At 38.0% G+C, this 21,299-nt stretch overlaps 1 protein-coding gene across 7 annotated transcripts in view; it reads left to right on the top strand.

Annotated features, from left to right (window-relative positions):
* The window catches only part of KDM4C (lysine demethylase 4C), a 506,879-nt gene that overhangs the window by 306,418 nt on the left and 179,162 nt on the right, over window positions 1–21,299 (top strand). For all 7 annotated transcript variants that reach the window (XM_073228549.1, XM_073228551.1, XM_073228553.1 and 4 more), the window contains 3 exons: window positions 10–230; window positions 2,312–2,625; window positions 5,625–5,733. In XM_073228549.1, the coding sequence (XP_073084650.1) occupies window positions 10–230; window positions 2,312–2,625; window positions 5,625–5,733 (644 nt within the window). The remainder of the gene's footprint in view (window positions 1–9; window positions 231–2,311; window positions 2,626–5,624; window positions 5,734–21,299) is intronic.

The raw sequence follows: 21,299 nt of genomic DNA, 5'->3' as shown, positions 1-21,299 counted from the left end.
TGTTAATAGCTCCCAGTGTACAAGTTCTCACTCAAAGAGGCCTAAGAGTGAGGAGGATGAGGAAGTCTCAGCTGCAGTCAGTGGGGCAGAGGGCCCCACTCCCGACCCAGACCAGGACGACCTCAAGGTCAGGAACAAGCCGGAAGGAGCCTCGAAGCTGGGGAACACAGAAGCACCTTCGGAAGAAGAGACCTCTGCTAGCAGGATGCAGCTGGATCAGAATTCACCAGGTAATACCTGACTGTCAGGTGAGAAACCTGCTGATTGTGCTTCACATAGAAGTTGTAGGTGGTTGACGATCTGATATCTTAAATCTTTGTTCATTGGTATAGACATCTTATTTTTTCACATGGCTTAACCAATAAGGTCTCTAAAGTCATGGAGGGAAAACCAGAAGGCCAAGTGAGTGTCAGGAACAAGTCAGGAACAACGCTGCTACGTGTAATGGAACTGAGATGAACAGCCAGCAGTGCCTGTTTGGGTTAATAAAAGAGAAGATTCTACAATGCATTTTTTTTGGGGGGTGCAACTCAATATACGATATACAATACATTCTTGGAAAGTTTTTTTTGAATTCACATGGAACAGAGAAAACCAATTATAGATAATTCTTTGCAGATTCCTAGCTTTCGACTTATTTTAGGAAGAAAATAAAGATTAAGGTTTTAAAAAAGAACAAGAAAATCATTCAGCCTTGTGAAATGGTATGTATAGTCAGTCCTCTGGCTGTTTCTCTATACCAAAGTTATTGTCTGTAAGCCTCAGCTACTTTGCTTTTTTCCCCTTTTATAGCATATTTCTCTGAAACTGCTTTAATGCTTTGCCTGTTTAATATGTGTGGAAGCTTCTGTCCTTTTACCAATCGGTAAAAGCTTATTTGGCAATTCCTCTCTTCCTTTCCTACCCCTCTTGCAGTCTGTCCTTCGGTTGTGGGGCTCCCCTGGGTTTGGCCACCTGCCCCTGCTGGTTCAGTGCACCATTTGTCTGGCACCTAGGCTGTTGCAGAAAGGGAGTACTCCCTGGTTTGTCAGTGTCCACTCCAGTTACCCACATCAGCCCTCCATATGGCAGTGGTAGTGATCCTTCTAGAAGACCTAGGTTAGGTTCTGTCCCTACCTGTTTTTGTTTTTTATTTTTATTCCACTTAGAGTAAAAGAAAAAAGTCCGTATCATAGTCCTAATTGATCTGATCCTTGCCTGCTTCTCCATCTTCATTACCTTTTGCTCTTGAAATATCTGTGTTAATAGAGTTTAAATCATAGATTTCTTTTTCAGCCAATTCATGCTTTATTGGAGAGCTGGACAAATAAACATATAATTACAATGCTTGTGTTGGGTACCATGGTAGAGATGGCTAAGGGTGTTGGTGTTACAACAAAGAAAAAACCAAAACAGATAGGAGGCTGGACTGGTCTTGTTTCTTGGAGTAGGTGATGGCTGAATTGATTTGTGATGGATGGAAATAAGATTGCAAGGAGGAGAAGGTAGGGAAGGAAGAAAAGCAGTTCAGAGATCACAGATGGGTAGTGCGTATAGGTATTTCTTTCCTGTCCCTCACCATAGCTTTTATCAACTTTAATTGATTAGCTACTTTAGGAACTTAATTAACTGCTGAATGAATTATTGGAAGTTTAGGCTAAGGGCATTCAGTTTTATCTCTTTGGCACTACATGGTTCCTTGAATTTTGATCTCAGGTTTTGACACCTTAAGAACACTTAAGTAGAAGGCTTGTCTGGGTTCAGTATCAGAGCTAGTGTGTGACAGGTGAAATGATGCCTGTGTGTATCTGTGTGTGTCTGTGTGTATGGGAGGGAGAAGGGCACATAGAGATGGCAATGGAAAGGAAGTGCTTGTGATATTCTTTTCCCTTTATATGCTGTCAGTTTGATACAGGATTAGTGTAGAAAGTAATTTTTTGGGGGTCTGTACAATCCTACTTGTGTTCTTTACACACATCCTCTGAGCTGGAATGTTTTATCAATAGCTCTTAGCATCGTATGTTGGAATATAATTCTTATTTTTAGAAAGGTTTCAAATTGCTATTGCTTTTGATAATTATTGCTCTTACCCTGGCTTTTAATATTGGTCTATAGAAGAGCCTCTCTTTAATCCCTTGTCAGTAAGGGTATTTTTTTTTTGCCAGACTCCAAGGTCTCACCATGTGGTGCTTTGGTAACCGTTTTTGCTCATATCTGCAGGAGTTTAGATGGGGAGTGGGAAGATAGAAATTTGGTTAAGAATAGCTTAACAGTTCTACTTGGTCATAATACAATGCAAGATTTATTAACAGTCTTTTGTTTTACTCCTCAGGAAATAGCTGCATAAGCACATCTCTAAAAGAGGAAATAAAAACTGAGGATGACCGAGCCTATGCTGTAATCCCACCTTTGAATCCCAGTGAGGTTGATGATTCCATATCTAGTGGTCATGTGAAGTTTGAGGAATCAGAGCCACCCAAGCTTCCTTGGCCAAAGTCACCTGAGTCGTGGTCCTCAGTGGCAGAGAGTAACAGTGTGTTGACAGAGGAAGAAGAGAGTGATGTGGAGAGCCGTGGGAGTGGCCTTGAACATGGTGAAGTCCCAGCAGTCCCCACTGGAGAGAGAAATGGCTTCAAAGTCCCCAGTGTACGTGGCAGTGTCCATTTTTACTGTATTTATTGTATGGCATGAACACTTTCTGAAAACAGCATGTTGTGCATTGAAGTCTTGCTTTAGGGCAGAAATAACATTTCATATTTATGGGGCTTAATCATATTTCCTTTGATACCTGGGAGGTAAGTCTTCTGCGAGCTCAGGCCCACATGGTGATAATTCAGAGTCTGGAACTTTTGGCCACATGTTGGAGGTTAATTTCCTTCCTTTTTAAATTTTTCTAAAATTATACTCATTATTTTGAGATAATTATAGATTCATAGGCAGTTGTAAGAAATAATAGTACAGAGAGATTCTGTGTACTGTTTCCCCCAGTGGTAAACTGTAGTAGGTTGTCATAACATGTTGACATTGATACAGTTAAGATACAGAATAGTTCTATTACCTACGATATTAACTAGGCTGGAAATGATTCATCTGCAGGACTTTGACCTCCTGCCAATAGTTAATACCAATGGGTCCTAGGCTTCCCACAGCCTCTATTTTAACATCAGGGCTCACTTGGTCAGGCTTGCCCTTGACTTTCTCCTCATGGACTCTAATTCTGGGACTAAGCTGACCTTTCTGGTCCTGCCCACTGCCAGAAACAGGCCTCTTGCCTCTTGGAAAACTCATGACCCCTTTGGATTACCAATCTTTCCATTCTATCTCTTTTCATAGGGCCTCCCTATTTCTTGTACAATATTAAAGTCATGTGTTTTCACCATAAACTGTCACTGTTACTGTAAGATTATGACAGATTAGGCAAGCTCTGTGTGTAGTGATTGTCAAATTCAGTAACTTCTTTTGATCTATACAAATCGATGAGGGAATTCAAATGGATGAGTAAGGGGAGTCTCAATTGTTTGAGCTGATAAATTGAGCTGCCTGCTGAACCCACTTCTTGATTGCTCCCTCTCATTTCAACTCATCACAGGTTCACATCTTTGAGCAACAAGGGAGATTAGATTAGGAAATCCACTTGGAATACTCTGTTTATAAGCAGTTAAAATGTCAAAAGATAAATTTTCTGATTTGATCCAATACTTCTATTATTTTATGCATAGTTGTTTATCCTACTGCTATAAAATATTTATCAAAATATATGAGGAATAGATAAATATGGTCTAATTTATTTGAAAAGATGGCTAAGAGAAATTTGAAAATAATATTCACATATGAGTTAACAAACTTCACACCTTAATTTCATGTAGAGATTAAGTATAGCTGAGCGCAAGCACATAGTGGGATCTTTTGTGAAATGGTGAGTCAAATGCCTTTTTAAATTATATTTAGTCACATTCTTTAAACTGGAATAGAACCACAAGTACCTTTTCCATTTCCTTGCTTTTGGTGGAGATGATTTTATCCTCAGTGCTTTTAGCGTTCATCTTCATCATTACCCTGAACAGATGGCCCTCGTGGGAAAGCACATGCTGTTGAGGTTGGGTGACTGGTTTGCCCCTTCTCAGAAACAGCCATATGGTAGTCTTTTCTCATACCTTAGTGTTGGACAGTCCTTCTAGGTAGTACATAGCAGTTCTTTTTGTGTAGCTCTGACCAGTGATTCTTAGTTTTAACTGTAATGCTCTGTGTAGCAGTGAGCTTTAGTCAGTTTTCCCAAGAAATATTGTTATATTTTGAACATTGTCTCTCTGCCTATCTATAACTGGGCTCCATGTTCTCCCTGGAATACCCCAAATATATTCATACTTTACATGCTATTCCTGCTGCCCCAGATAGTCCTTGCCTAGAGAGCTCAGTGTATTCTCCCTCACTGCACTCAAGTCTCCATTCAAATGTCTCTGTCAGAAAGGCCACTCCCCATCTCTTTATATTCCTTCTCTTGCTTTTTCCCCCTTTTTATCACATATTTACTTAATGCCTGATAAATACATATTCTTGCTTATTTATTATTTGTGCCCTTCCCCCTTTATAGTGCACTCTCCTTGAAAGCAGGGACCTGGCATAGCATTTCCTGCATGTGTCAGCTTTCAGAACAGGGTTGCACATAGTAAGAGCCTAAGAAGTAGTTCTTGTAGTTGACTGAGTTAATTTTTAGCTATTATAGGCCACAGATAAATCTCAGTTGTATTACTTGCTATCCTTTCCCCCACCCCCAGCTTTGATTAGAATGTTCTCACCCATTTACTTATAATCTTGTTTGGTGTCAGATGCTTCTTCTCATTACTGGGAAATTTTTGAGACTTCTTTCTTTCCTAGTCAACTGTTGATACAAACCCATTACTTTTAGACTCACTGCTTCCCCCCAACTTTTTTTTTCTTTTTGAATTGCGTGGGCCAGAAGCACATGTAAGTTCTGTCTGGAAGATGTCAGGGTACACATGACTTGTTTCCTTTTCCTTTGAAAGGAAAATGTAGCTTGAAGAGCCTACCACAAAAGAGTTTATATGAAATTTAAGAGGTATCAAGATGATAGTAATGTGCCATATTAAAAAGAGAAAAAAAACTTTTGAATTCTTGTTTGATCCTCAGAGAAGCAGTGATTCATTTCTGCAAGGAAGGCAGTTTACAGCTCAACTTGGTAGCATTGCTTTCTGTGTGAGTACAAAAAGCAAAATAACCTGCCACATATTCATATGGGACCAGTGTAGAAGTGTCTAAATGCCATGGTCCTAAATTGTTATGAATGTATATTCCTAAATTTAGATTAGTTTTAAGCAACTTTTGCAAACTTGCTAATAGCTTAGTAAATTGCAGTCCTGATAAACCTACTCTGCATGATAGTGTTTTTAATATGAGGTAGAAGGACACTTAATTGACCAGTTGGTAAGATAACTAATAGAATGGATGCCTGTTTCTTTTGATTGAAGATTTAAATTTCTTTTAACAGGAACTAATTCCCCAGAAGGTAAATAAGTACAAGAGTTCTTCATAATTAAATTGTTGTAGATTATTGTGAACGATAGTTTTTTTTTTAAAGTAAGTCTTTAACTGTGGGCATTTCTCCCCCATTTTTGTTCTGTAACCAGAGAATAGAGGGAGAAACCAAAACTGCTAAAAGTTGGCGCCACCCACTTAGTAAGCCTCCGGCAAGATCTCCAATGACTCTGGTGAAGCAACAGGCAGCAAGTGATGAAGGTGAGCTTGTGATGTTTTTATTATTTATTCTGTATATAATGTATAGTATTCAGTATTTATTCTGTTAGTTTGTTGTAACAAACTTTTTAAAGAAATTGCTTGGTAGAGAGGAAATTTGACCCAGTTGCAAATAAGTATCATAAGGAGATCATAGGTAATAAATAGTTTACAGGTGAAAGGAATTTGGATTTTAAGGATAAATACCTGCTTCAGATATTCTAGCCATGTTCCTAGAGAAAGTTGTCCCATTTTACATGATGGGATAAAATTGGCCTTTCCTGACATTCACTTTATGTTAATCCAAAAGCTGAGAATCACTTCTATAAAGGTGTCATGGAACTAATATGCATTATTTTTAACTCAAATCCTTTAAATTTATTAACATCATCTTGAGTAAGAAACTCTGTGCAATACTTTCATAACCTGTTATACCTGGTGTGTGGTGAAATAGCCTTTCTCCTTTTCTAGATTTTACTGACATGGCTTGATGTGAAGTAGTTACATTTACAACCAGTTGCTTTTACTGAATGTAATATTTATGTTTCTTTTACCTGGCTACTCTTTTTTTAAACCTCTCTTTTTCCAAAAATGTCTTTGTGTTGCTTTCAATTAAAAATCAGACCACTGATCAGTTATTCTTTTCTTAAAAGTGTCTCTTATCATCATCAGGGCCTTATTTTTTTTCCATCTTTAAAAGATCAATTCAAGTAACTTTTCTGTAAAGATTCCTTTTTTGAGATAATCTCTTTTACTGGTGCAAATTGTTAATTAAGATCATGTGTCTGGAAGGATGCTGTCAAGGAGTAATACGTATCTTGGGTTTGAGTTTTTATTTAGTTTAAATATATTTATCAGAGGAGACCTCTGCAGCAGATTTTTTCTTTTTATTCACTGTCTGCTTTTATACCCCATGTTTAGTTAGAAGAAAAGGTCATCAGTGTAGGGATCATAATGAGGGTAGCAGTTTCTATAACACTAGTCTAAGGTAGAATTCTGCCTCTAGTAATTGAAGAATGAAACATTTGTTTTTATTTCCACATATCATTATGTTCAGTACTTCTTTCTCCTACTTCATCATACCCAAAACAGACCGTTTTCCCCTTAGTGTCAAGATAAAGAACAATTCTGTGTAAAGTAATTGATATTTTACATATATTACTTGAGAATTTTAGTTACCCTTCCTCATCATGGCCTATATTTAGCATAGCTTTTTGGAAGGGATTGTGCTAAGGTAGCACATAAAGAAAAATGCTTTTTCCTGTGTCCCTATTCTCCCAAGTAGTTAATTTTGACGTGGGCCATGGTAAATTGGCCCAGAGTTTCTCCATGGAGAGCAGTCCTGATTTCCATCAGTGTGGCCAGCAAAATTTATAAGTGATTTGATTTAACTAAGTAGCGAAGGCTTGAAGTTCAGCATCTTGCTGAAACACTGGTCAGTGTAGCTTTGCAGCAGTCCCACTCTCTGTTTCAATATGTTAAGGATTTCTGGGGTCCTCTGAGGATTTTTGTGAGTTGAAAAGAAAAATCAGAGAATTTTCCTGATAGCTAAAGATTTTTACAAGATTCCAAACTGACTCTTGGATAATATTCTGTATCCTGGAGTTAATTATTTATATATTGGGCACTTGAATATTACCTGAGCCTTGGCCTCTGTGTTTTGTGCATTTGTAAGTGAATGAGCATCATCAATACTAGAAAGGGATGAACAAGGAATTGGGGCTTACTGGGATCACATGACTCCAAATCTAGCTTCTTTGGGGAATTTTCTACCCTAGTTACTGGGCTCCTTTTGCTCTTTTCATACGGAAGTAGATGTGTCTGCCAGACAGGAGTATAACTAGATTATAGCATCTGAGAAATTGGGTCTCTAAACAGCAATCAGTGTCTTCTATTGGTGAAAGAGCTTTTCTCTATTAAAGTTAGAATTTGACTTCCTAACAAAAAAACAGCAAAGGGAAAAATGATTGTGATTCAGCATGTCTGGGATCTTCTGTGCAGCTGGAAATAGAGTCACCTCTGAGACACACTCCTTAAAGGACAGTACAGTGGCTCTTTGATACTCAAATGGCCTCACCCTGTAGAGGTCATTCTGGTTGCTGGTGGTCTAGTAATTACAGGATCAGTGAGGATTTCTTGACTGTCAGCCTCTACTTTCCTCTAAGATTTCCCATGCTTAGCACCAAAACATGGGTCGGTGGTGGTAGAGCAGAGAGGGCTACATAAGAAAAGAAAATGTTTAGAAAACAGCTTTTTTTCCCATAAAAACTAATATCTAATTCTTTTTTTATTTTGGTAGAAAAAACCTTAAATTAAATATATATACACATTATTTGTGATTTATGAGAAATTACTAATCTGCCTTTGGTTTTCTTTCTTTTTTTATTCATTTATTTATCACTAATGTACAATTACATGAATAACACTATGTTTACTAGACTCCCCTCTTCACCAAGTACCCCCCCACCAACCCCATTACAGTCACTGTCCATCAGCATAGTAAGATGCTGTAAAAACACTACTTGTCTTCTCTGTGTTGCACATCCCTCCTTATGCGCACCCCCAGATTATACATGCTAATTGTAAGGCCCCCTTTCTTTTTCCCTGCCCTTATCCCTCCCTTTCCACCCATCCTCCCCAGTTCCTTTCCCTTTGGTAACTGTTAGTCCATTCTTGGGTTCTGTGATTCTGCTGTTGTTTTGTTCCTTTAGTTTTTGCTTTCTTGTTAAACTCCACAGATGAGTGAAATCATTTGGTATTTGTCTTTTTCCACCTGGCTTATTTCATTGAGCATAATACCCTCTAGCTCCATCCATGTTGTTGTAAATGGTAGGATTTGTTTTCTTCATATGGCTGAATAATATTCCATTGTGTATATATACCACATCTTCTTTATCCATTCATGTACTGATGGACTCTTAGGTTGCTTCCATTTCTTGGCTATTGTAAATAGTGCTGTGATAAACATGAAAAACATCTGTCTTTTTCAATCTGGGCTGCTGCATTCTTAGGGTAAATTCCCAAAAGTGGAATTCCTGGGTCAAATGGTATTTCTATTTTGAGCTTTTTGAGGAACCTCCATACTGCTTTCCACAATGGTTGAACTAATTTATATTCCCACCAGCAGTGCAGGTTTCCCCTTTCTCCAAAACATCGCCAACATTTGTTGTTGTTTGTCTTTTGGATGGTGGCAGTCCTTACTGGTGTGAGGTGATATCTCATTGAGGTTTTAATTTGCATTTCTCTGATGACTAGCGATGTGGAGCATCTTTTCATGTTTCTGTTGGCCATCTGAATTTCTTCTTTAGAGAACTGTCTGTTCAGCTCCTCTGCCCATTTTTTAATTGGATTATTTGCTTTATGTTTGTTGAGGTGCATGAGCTCTTTATATATTTTGGATGTCAATCCTTTATTGGATCTGTCATTTATGAATATATTCTCCCATACTGTAGGATACCTTTTTGTTCTATTGATGGTGTCCTTTGCTGTACAGAAGCTTTTCAGCTTGATATAGTCCCACTTGTTCATTTTTGCTTTTGTTTGCCTTGCCTGGGGAGATATGTTCATGAAGAAGTCACTCATGTTTATGTCCAAGAGATTTTTGCCTATTTTTTTTCTAAGAGTTTTATGGTTTCATGACTTACATTCAGGTCTTTGATCCATTTTGAATTTACTTTTGTGTATGGGGCTAGAGAGTGATCCAGTTTCATTCTCTTACATGTAGCTGTCCAGTTTTGCCAGCACCATCTGTTGAAGAGACTGGCATTTCCCCATTGTATGTCCATGGCTCCTTTATCATATATTAATTGACCATATATGTTTGGGTTAATGTCTGGAGTCTCTATTCTGTTCCACTGGTCTGTGGCTCTGTTTTTGTGCCAGTACCAAACTCTCTTGATTACTATGGCTTTGTAGTAGAGCTTGAAGTTGGGGAGCGAGGTCCCCCCCACTGTATTCTTCCTTCTCAGGGTTGCTTTGATGATTCGGGGTCTTTGGTGTTTCCATATGAATTTTTGAACTATTTTTTCCAGTTCGTTGAGGAATGCTGTTGGTAATTTGATAGGGATTGCATCAAATCTGTATATTGCTTTGGGCAGGATGGCCATTTGACGATTAATTCCTCCTAGCCAAGAGCATGGGATGTGTTTCCATTTGTTAGTGTCCTCTTTAATTTCTCTTAAGAGTGTCTTATAGTTTTCAGGGTATAGGTCTTTCACTTCCTTGGTTAGTTTTATTCCTAGATATTTTATTCTTTTTGATGCTATTGTGAATGGAATTGTTTGCCTGATTTCTCTTTCTGTTAGCTCATTGTTAGTGTATAGGAAAGCCACAGATTTCTGTGTGTTAATTTTCTATCCTGCAACTTTGCTGAATTCCGCTTTTAGCTCTAGTAGTTTTGGAGTGGAGTCTTTAGGGTTTTTTATGTACAATATCATGTCATCTGCAAATAGTGACAGTTTAACTTCTTCACCAATTTGGATTCCTTGTATTTCTTTGTTGTGTGTAATTGCCGTGGCTAGGACCTCCAGTACTATGTTGAATAACAGTGGGGAGAGTGGGCATCCCTGTCTTGTTCCCGATCTCAGAGAAATCTCAGGGTTGAGATTTTGTCAAATGCTTTTTCAGCATCTATGGAGATGATCATGTGGTTTTTGTCCTTCTTTTTGTTTATGTGGTGGATGATGTTGATGGATGCTTGCATCCCTGGATGAATCCCACTTGGTCATGGTGTATGATCCTTTTGATGTATTTTTGAATTCGGTTTGCTAATATTTTGTTGAGTTTTTTACATCTATGTTCATCAGGGATATTGGTCTGTAATTTTCTTTTTTGGTGGGGTCTTTGCCCAGTTTTGGTATTAGCGTGATGTTGGCTTCATAGAATGAGTTTGGGAGTATCCCCTCCTCTTCTATTTTTTGGAAAACTTTAAGGAGAATGGGTATTATATCTTCTCTGTATGTCTGATAAAATTCTGAGGTAAATCCATTTGGCCTGGGTGTTTTGTTCTTGGGTAGTTTTTTGATTACCACTTCAATTTCTTTGCTGGTAATTGGTTTGTTTAGATTTTCTGCTTCTTCCTTGGTCAGTCTTGGAAGTTTGTATTTTTCTAGGAAGTTGTCCATTTTTTCTAGGCTTTCCAGCTTGTTAGCTTATCATTTTTTGTAGTATTCTCTGATAATTCTTTGTATTTCTGTGGGGTCCATCGTGATGTTTCCTTTCTCGTTTCTGATTCTGTTGATGTGTGTTGATTCTCTTTTTCTCTTAATAAGTTTGACTAGAGGCTTATGATTTTGTTTATTTTCTCAAAGAACCATCTCTTGGTTTCATTGATTTTTTTCTATTGTTTTGTTCTTCTCAATTTTATTTATTTCTTCTCTGATCTTTATTATGTCCCTCCTTCTGATGACTCATTTGTTCTTCTTTTTCCAATTTTGATAATTGTGATGTTAGACTATTCATTTGGGTTTGTTCTTCCTTCTTTAAAAATGTCTGGATTGCTATATACTTTCCCCTTAAGACTGCATTTGCTGCCTCCCATAGAAGTTGGGGCTTTGTGTTGTTGTTGTCGTCATTTGTTTCCATATATTGCTTGATCTCTATTTTAATTTGGTCATTGATCCGTTGATTATTTAGGAGCATGTTGTTAAGCCTCTATGTGTTTGTGGGCTTTTTTGCTTTCATTGTACAATTTAGTTCTAGTTTTATACCTTTGTGGTCTGAAAAGTTGGTTGGTATAATTTCAGTCTTTGAATTTACTGAGGCTATTTTTGTGACCTTCTATATGGTCTATTCTGGAGAATGTTCCATGTGCACTTGAGAAGAATGTGCATCATGTTGCTTTTGGATGCAGAGTTCTATAGATGTCTATTAGGTCCATCTGTTCTAGTGTGTTGTTCAGTGCCTCTGTATCCTTACTTATTTTCTGTCTGGTGAATCTGTCCTTTGGAGTGAATGGTGTGTTGAAGTCTCCTAAAATAAATGTGTTGCATTCTATTTCTTCCTTTAGTTCTGTTAGTATTTGTTTCACATATGTTGGTGCTCCTGTGTTGGGTACATATATATTTATAATGGTTATATCCTCTTGTTGGACTGAGCCCTTTATCATTATGTAGTGTCCTTCTTTATCTCTTGTTACTTTCTTTGTTTTGAAGTCTACTTTGTCTGATACTAGTATTGCAACACCTGCTTTTTTTCCCTGTTGTTTGATGAAATATGTTTTTCCATCCCTTGACTTTTAGTCTGTGCATGTCTTTGGTTTTGAGGTGAGTCTCTTGTAAGCAGCATATAGATGGGTCTTACTTTTTTATCCATTCTATTACTCTGTGTCTTTTGATTGGTGCATTCAGTCCATTTACATCTTTGTGATTATTGAAAGATATGTACTTATTGCCATTGCAGGCTTTAGATTTGTGGTTACCAAAGGTTCCAGGTTACTTTCCTTACTATCTAAGAGTCTCACTTAACTCACTTAGTATGCTCTTACAAACACAATCTAAAGTTTCTTTTCTGTTTCTCCTCCTTTTTGTTCCTCCTCCATTCTTTATATATTAGGTGTCATATTCTGTACTTTTTGTCTATTCCTTGATTGACTTTGGGGATAGTTAATTTAATTTTGCATTTGCTTAGTAATTAGATGTTCTACTTTCTTTACTGTGGTTTTATTTCCCCTGGTGACAGCTATTTAGCCTTAGGAATACTTCCATCTATAGCAGTCCCTCAAAAATGCACTGTAGAGATGGTTTGTGGTAGGTAAATTCTCTCATCTTTTGCTTACCTGAAAATTATTTAATCTCTCCTTCAAATTTAAATGATAACCTTTCCGGGTAGAGTATTCTTGGTTGGAGTCCCTTCTGTTTCATTGCATTAAATATATCGTGCCACTCCCTTCTGTCCCGTAAAGTTTCTGTTGATATATCTGATGATAGCCTGATGGGTTTTCCTTTGTATGTGATCTTTTTTCACTCTCTAGCTGCTTTTAAAATTCTGTCCTTATCCTTGATCTTTGCTATTTTAATCATTATGTGTCTTGATGTTGTCTTCCTTGGGTCCCTTGTATTGGGAGATCTGTGCACCTCCATGGCCTGAGAGACTATCTCCTTTCCCAGATTGGGGAAGTTTTCAGTGATTACCTCCTCAAAGACACTTTCTATCCCTTTCTCTCTCTCTTCTTCTTCTGGTATCCCTATAGTATGAATATTGTTCCATTTGGATTGGTCACAGAGTTCTCTCAATATTCTTTTATTTTTACCGATCCTTTTTTCTCTCTGTGCCTCAGCTTCTTTGTATTCCTCTTCTCTAGTTTGTATTTCATTTATTGTCTCCTCCACCATATCCAACCTGCTTTTAATACCCTCCATCATGCTCTTCAATGATTGATCTCCGACCTGAATTCATTCCTGAGTTCTTGGATGTCTTTCCGTACCTCCATTAGCATGTTGATGATTTTTACTTTGAACTCCCTTTCAGGAAGAGTCACAAGGTCCATATCATTTAAATCTTTCTCGGGAGTTGTGTTAATAATTTTACTCTGGACCAGGTTTCTTTGGCGTTTCATATTTGTATATGGTGCCCTCTAGTGTCCAGAAGCTCTATTCTGGAGCTGCTCAGCCCCTGAAGCAATGTTGGGGGTCACAGGGGAGTGGTATTGGTGCCTGGGGGGAGGAAAGAGCTGTTCCCCACTTCCTGGCTGCTGTGCCTGTCTGCACTGCCTGAACTAGTGGGCCAAGCACACAGGTGTAAGCTTTTGTCCCAGAGCAGCCGGATATGGGTCCCTGCTTTCCACAAGCGGTCAGAATCCCAGTCTCTCCAGGAACTCCACCTGTCTGAGCTTTCCAACCCCGTAATCAGAAGAGTATGATGAAAGCACCATGAAATGTAGGTTTGTGCTCCCAGTGCAGATCTTTGGAGCTAGGTATTCAGCAGTCCCAAGCCTTCCACTCCCTCCCTGCTCCGTTTGTCTTCCTCCCGCTGGTGAGCTGGGGTGGGGGAAGGGCTCGGGTTCTGCAGAGCCACAGCTCTGGTATGTTACCCCATTCGGTGAGGTCTGCTCTTTTCTCTACGTGTATGCAGTCTGGCACCGTCCTCTTTCCTGTTGCTCTCTCAGGATTAGTTGCGCCAACTATATTTTCTAATTGTATCCAGTTTTAGGAGGAAGCCTCTGTCTCTCCTCTCATGCCACCATCTTTTCCCTTTTCCATGATGTGTCTGGTTTTCTTTTAACAGAAATATTTTTCAGTTACATTTTTCCTTACGTTAGGTGATAGCACAAGGAGATCCTAAAACATGAATTAATGTTCTACATATTTTCCCATTTATTAAAATAATTATAAAAATGTTGAATTGGAATATAGGTTTGAAAGAGAAGCACCTGGGTGGGTCATTTTATTTTTGAAGGATTCCTTGTATGGACCCATTCTCCTATTGTGATATGTCAACCTGATGGCATGTTCCTGTTCTCAGATCTCAGAGCATTACAGCTGAGTGCATGTAGGAACAAAGGGTGTGCATGCAGCACAGGTGAACCAGTAGGCTCGAGAACCACACTTTTGCCTGGTCTCAGAAGGTACTGTCCTTGAGGGGATGGACCCACGGCAGGTGGGAAACTCAGAAGGCTGCCATAGTACCACTTTTTCTCTGGTTGGTGAAGATGCCAGCTCAAAGTCTCTCATCCATTTCCCTTAGTATTCCAGCTTTGACACAGGGTAGGTGACTTTAAGGCTGTCATGAGCCAGTAGCAGCTTCTCTCTCCAGCTTCTCAATTATCTTCTATTCAGACAACTTTTTTTCTTCTGAATATAGTGTACTGCTTTTCATTTCCATGTTCTCTCTTCCCCAAACTATAGCTTTACCTGTGATACTCTTTTCCTTCTTGGAATTATCCTCTACCCACTACTGACACTTCTTTTCCTCCCCTGCTGTCCTATTATATTACACATATTCTACTTCCTATTATATATAATGCATATTACACTTACTCTATTGTATATATTTTGCTTACTTAGCTCTAGGACAACACTGATGACCTTACATTGTGCTTCATTATTTTTCTGTGTTTCTGTCTCCCCACTCTCATATCTTTCCTCTTGCCTTCCCCTCAGAGTCCAAGGCCAGTCACTGTAGCTTAAATCACCTGTGGATCCAGAAGTAGGAAAGCCCTGGTGATCAGTAACCTTGAATTTGGCCATTAAAAATGACAGTAAAATACTTTAATATATGCTGTCATGTTAAGAGGAAAATTTAGTAAGTCTTTGGTCAGGAGATATTCTCTGTATGTGTTTGTATTGAGGAAGACATGCTGTTTTAATTAGCTGGAGAAATATTATATATCAGCTCTCTCAGTTTTGTAATCCTGACTGTTTTTCAATCTTCTGTACCACTGCGTCAAATCCTAGATCTTACTCAAAATGAAAATAAAGTTGACATCTTGCAGGTGTGGCCAGTGCCTTGGAAACCTGAGGGCTCCCAGAGTAATGGTATTCCACTGGGATAGTAGCTGAGCTAGCAGCTCAGTGTGTGTGTGTGTGTGTATGTATGTATTTGCTGCTGTTCTTGTTACTTTGAAATCATTCACATTAAAAAATTTTGAACTCATGCATGCTTCTTCTGACAAACAGTTTTTATCAGCAGCACTTTAATTGTGCTAATATAAACTCCAGGACTTCTCCTTACATTAATATCAATATTCTGAACATGCATTTTATCATCTCCCCATCTTACCTTTCATGGTTCACTATTTGTTCTCTGCAGCTCTCATCTTGCATGTATAAGCATGTTTTCAACCTTATAAAAATTTTTTACCATATTTGTTTCCAATATAAATTTTCCAGTTTTTCTTGCTTTTGACTTCAAGATAGTCACTCCTTTTGTATGTACTATGCACCTAACTCCTTTGGTGAGTTCATAAGGTTAAGTTTGTTTCTAAAGCAACTATAATGAAGGACAGCCCTGCAGCCACACGAGACCTCATGAACATGGCAGTGATTGACAGATGCAGTGTCACTCTGCTCAGTGACCCACTCTGTGTGTTTGTGGTGATTGGAATTGACATACTAATGCTGCCAGTGGAGTTTTGTTGGGGACTTTGAAGGTTAAGTTGAAAGTTTTTAAGAAAATTCTCAAGATTGTTATCAGGTGATTTTAATTTTCTTTTGTATGCTGATAATTTTTCAAATTATTTTTATGATAAATGCATTCCTTTTATATTTGGGCAAAAAGTATTTTAAAGAGAGATGGAGTGTCAAGGTGATGGACTAGAATACCAGATAATCTTTCAGGTATAAAAGAACCAAAAATAACTGATAAAGTAAAAGTAAAACAATTGACTTCTCTGCCTGCATGGAGAGACTAACTCACACAAGGGGCCGTACTAGTGCATATTCATGTACCACCACAGCCAGAGTGCCATTTCTTCCATGGCCTGTGCTTCAGTGCCTGTGTTTGCAAAGCAGGGATTGTAGCAGCTCCTGCTACATGGAATTGTTTTGAGAGTAAAAAGCCTATGTGTAAAGCTCTCGGAGGAGCGTATGATATGTAGTGGGTGTTTGTTGTCACTGTGATATGATTGAGGAACAGAATATGGCTGATAAGTGAGTTTTCAAGGAAATGAGGGAAATCCAGAGGGAATTCAGAGAGAAATGGTGTCCTGATTGGTAGGAGAGTGCTAATGCTGTGCTGTTTGAGGAAATAGTCTGGGACAGGAACGGAGGCTGGGGAACAGAGCTAAGGGCTCCTAGGATCCCTCAGGCACATAAAGTTGGCCTCTTAGAAGCCTGCCCCCTTAGTTAAGGGTCTATTGGGGAAGAACAAAGAACCAAAACTGATCTGTGTGGGCAAGTGGGCTTGCTGCCTGGGTCTGGGCTTAGACGGGGAAGGTGATGCGAAGAGACAGTCACCCTAACAATTCTTAACCAGAGGACTGCCATCCCATTTACACCTCTTATTCCAAGTCAGAAATGTAAAGAACAATCGGGTCCTGGCTGTTAATGCCTCCAGGGCACATAGCAGAAGCAATTGCAAGATCTCTAGAACCCACTCTGAAGACGAATCTGGTTGACCAATGGGCAGTGCACCTGGAATCCTGGCTTGGTCCTTCTATGAGTTTTTTGACTTTGGGCAAGTCTTTTCTCTGCCTTCAGTTTCCTCTTGTGTAAAATGTGAGGATTGTTCATGAAAAAAAAATTAAGGTCTCTAATCCACAGGTTCATGGACAGATTTTTGACATTTCAAATACCCTGAAATAACATGTCACAATATGTTGAGCTCATCACCATTGGATCAAAATTTTTTTTATTAAGGTATCACTGATATACACACTTTGAAGGTTTCACATGAAAAACATTATGGTTACTACATTCACCCATAGTATCAAGTAACTCCCGTGCTCCATTGCAGTCACTGTCCATCAGTGTAGTAAGATGCCACAGAGTCACTACTTGTCTTCTCTGTGCTACACTGTCCTCCCCATGACCCCTCCCCCATACCATGTATACTAATCATAATACCCCTCAATCCTCTTCTCCCTCCCTCCCTACCCACCCTCTCTCACCCTCCACTTTGATAACCTCTGGTCCCTTCTTGGAGTCTGTGAGTCTGCTACTGTTTTGTTCCTTCAGTTTTTCTTCATTGTTATACTCCACAAATGAGGGAAATCATTTGGTACTTGTCTTTCTCTGCCTGACTTATTTCACTGAGCTTAATACCCTCTAGCTCCATCCATGTTGTTGCAAATGGTAGCTGTTGTTTTCTTCTTATGGCTAAATAGCATTCCATTGTGTATATGTACCACCTCTTCTTTATCCATTCATCTATTGATGGTCACTTAGGTTGCTTCCATACCTTGACTACTGTAAATAGTGTTGCAATAAACATAGGGGTGCATATGTCTTTTTGAATCTGAGAACTTGTTTTCTTTGGGTAAATTCCTAGAGTGGAATACCCAGGTCAAATGGTATTTCTATTTTTAGTTTTGTGAGGAACCTTCATATTGCTTTCCACAGTAGTTGAACTAGTTTACATTCTCACCAGCAGTGTAGGAGGGTTCCCCTTTCTCCAAAACCTCACCAACATTTGTTGTTGTTTTTCTTTTGGATGGTGACTACCCTTACTGGTGTGAGGTGATATCTCATTGTGGTTTTAACTTGCATTTCTCTGATGACTAGCAATGTGGTGCATCTTTTCATGTGCCTGTTGGCCATCTGAATTTCTTCTTTGGAGAAGTGTCTGTTCAACTCCTCTGCCCATATTTTAATAGGGTTATTGCTTTTTGGGTGTTTAGGCATGTGAGTTCTTTATATATTTTGGATGTTAACTCTTTGTCAGATATGTTATTTACAAATATATTCTCCCATACTGTAGGATGCCTTTTTGTTCTACTGATGGTGTCCTTTGTTGTACAAAGCCCTTTAGCTTGATATAGTCCTATTTGTTTATTTTTGCTTTTGTTTCCCTTGCCTGAGGAGATACGTTCCAGAAAAAGTTGCTCATGTTTATATTAAAGAGATTTTGCCTGTGTTTTCTTCTAAGAGTTTTATGGTTTCATGACTTACATTCAGGTTTTTGGTCCATTTTGAGTTTACTTTTGTGTGTATGGAGTTAGATAATAATCCAGTTTTATTCTCTTACATGTAGCTGTCCATTTTTGCCAACACTGTTTATTGAAGAGGCTGTCATTTCCCCATTGTATGTCCATGGCTCCTTTATCATATTTTAATTGCCCACATATGCTTGGGTTTATATCTGGGCTCTTTGTTCTGTTCTACTGATGGGCCTGTTCTTGTGCCAGTACCAATTGCCTTGATTTTTGTGGCTTTGTATTAAAGCTTGAAGTTGGGGAGTGTAATCCCCCCAGCTTTATTCTTCTTCTCAGGATTGCTTTGGCTTTTTGGGGTCTTTTATGGTTCCATATGTATTTTAGAACTGTTTTCTCTAGTTCATTGAAGAATGCTGTTGGTATTTTGATATGGATTGCATTGAATCTGTAGATTGCTTCTTTAACCTTGGATAAAATTTTTGTTTGTAACTATTCAACTATACAGCAAGACAGACCCAGACACCTATGTGCACTGTGTTTTCCAGGTGCAGAAGTACATGTACAAGTTTGAAAGTTGACAAGGTTCAGATTAAAGCCATGATTATGGCCCTGAGTTTCTCTAATCTGAACTGTCTGGATAACTTTATAAATCATCAGTTCAGCAAGTGCAGTTCTGTAATGAGCTATTAAGCATCTCTTTGAAATTAAAGACAGCCTAGACCCTGATCCCTGTCTCTGTAATGTCTACATGCCTGGAGGGTTAGATTAGGAATGCATTTCAGGCAATGGTAAAGCAATTTATTTTTTGGGCAGTCTGTCTGTATTAATATTATAATTTATTTAGTAATGGATTAAATGTTTAAATATAGAGATGGGAGAGATGGAAATTGCTGCTTTAATTAGAGATCATTATTAGTGTTTGATGATTATTTAACCCATTTAATCTAGGTTTTCAGTTATTTTGAAGGATAAAATGTATACATTTAAGTACAATTGAGGAAGGAAAATCGCAGGAACTCAAGTCTGACAAAACTTGATTACTTTCCCAAGTGATTTCTCTGTTTCATACTCCTTTTATTAAAGCACACATGTTTATAATATAGTTGAATACTAAACCGGTCATAAGGATATTTTCCCAAGACTGGAAGTACCCACCGATTTTACTTTATTGAAGATTTTTGTTTTCTTCTGGGATTGTCTCATATTTCCTGCAGTATTTTCTGAAATTTATTCACTGAGTGTTGCTAGTGAAACAAGCTGGCTCTTAGACACTTTGCAGTTGTCCCTCAAACAATAGGACATTATTTAGAATTGGCTGTTTTACTTTACTTTTGATAGGTGGATGTTTTGGGGAAGAATTATACTCTCTTGCCCCTGACTTGCTGTAGCTCCCCCCTTTCTACAAGTATTGGTATAGATTTACCAGTTTTCAGTTTAATTTCTTCAGAATTTATTAAGTGATATATTGACCAAATATAATAATGATGTCTTTTATTAATTCAGACTTAACAAATGTCATTTTAAGTAGTAAATAAAAATTCCATTTTAAATGTCAAAAGCATTAATTTATTTGTTTTGCCAGATAGTAATGGGCACTTGACTGCTTATGGAGGGCAACCCATGACCTGCCTTCTAGTCTCTGCTTGGCTCCTATTGGCTGTGTGGCCCTTGTGGAACTAAGTCATGTAATCTCTGTAAGGCTCATCATATGTTTACTCATCTATCTGATGAAATGGTTGAGTTAGTGGTCTCAAAGTTCATTCAAACTCTTAAGGTCTTTGATTCTATGAAAATACAATTGGAGAGGATAGTAGTCCTGTTGCCCCATGCTAGCCTTTCATTGAAAAGCAAAATAATGAAGTATAGAAACATCCCTTGTTAGCAGTGTTTCTGTCTATAAAGAGTCCTTTTCTTTGCCAGTTTTGAAAAACAACACTGTTTTATAACTGGTGCATGTCATGCTCTAAATCTTATTAATTTTTACATAATGATCTCTTTGTTCCATCAATTCTTATTTGCTTGAGGTAATATTATACTTTCATAATAAGCATGGTTGTATTTCTGTCTGTTTAAACCATAAAACACCAACTTCAGCAGATTGCTAAGTAGATTAGTTTGGAATGTTTGTTGATAGGTCACAGTGTTTTCCTGCATTATGTGGACGTGAAACATTCAATGTTGTTGGCACTCAGATTTAATGGATATTTTATCTAGCACTCAGCTGTGTAATATTAGTTGGGCATTCTCAGTTTAGCTTGTTCTCTGTCAGTAAATTCCATTGGAAGCCCCAATGGCATTGACTTTTACTGCAATATGGGGAATAAAAATAAAAAACACCTTGCTCTTATTATACTAGGTTTATAAGAGTTTGATTGAATTAGAGGGAAGAATGCTAGCTTTTTAACTTATGTTGTATGGTTGCTTTCTGTACTTTTCAGAATCAATCTTGGAACATTTCTAAACAGTGGCATGAAATTTTATGATCAGGTGTCTGTGCTGCAATCATTGGGGTTGTAGAATGATAGTCAAGACTTTGATTTTTTTGAATTCAGGTATGCATTGTTATTCTTAAAGTCTTATAGAAGATGTCTGAGAAACAGCTGTTGATATTAATGTTGTGTGGTTCATTCCATTCTTTAGAAAAATAAATTATTGTAGAGGTTGAAATGTATGAAATTACTAATTTATTTTTTTAATCTATAAAAACTGCAACTTCATAAAAACTTATCTTAAATGTATTACTTTGCATTTCCTTAAACCTGTGCACAGCACTCTTTTCCTGGAGACAAAGATGTCTCAATCCTGTAGGCCACTGAGGTATTCCACATTTTGTACCATATTTGCTGCATTTTCACTTCCACCTTTTATTTGGTTGTAAAACTGTGAAGATCAAGAATAAGCATGCAAGTTTGCAAAGTTTACATATTTTCTAAGGTTTCTATTTTATGATTACTTATGGTCTCAGTTTTCTTCATCTTGCCTCTGACTATTGAAAACTTCATCTTGGGCTGGCAACACTCATTCTGCAGGCTGACATTTG

This window comes from Manis javanica, chromosome 2 (genome assembly GCF_040802235.1).
Source record: "Manis javanica isolate MJ-LG chromosome 2, MJ_LKY, whole genome shotgun sequence".
NCBI classification, from domain to species: domain Eukaryota; kingdom Metazoa; phylum Chordata; class Mammalia; order Pholidota; family Manidae; genus Manis; species Manis javanica.
This window is presented reverse-complemented; position numbering and strand designations above follow the sequence as displayed.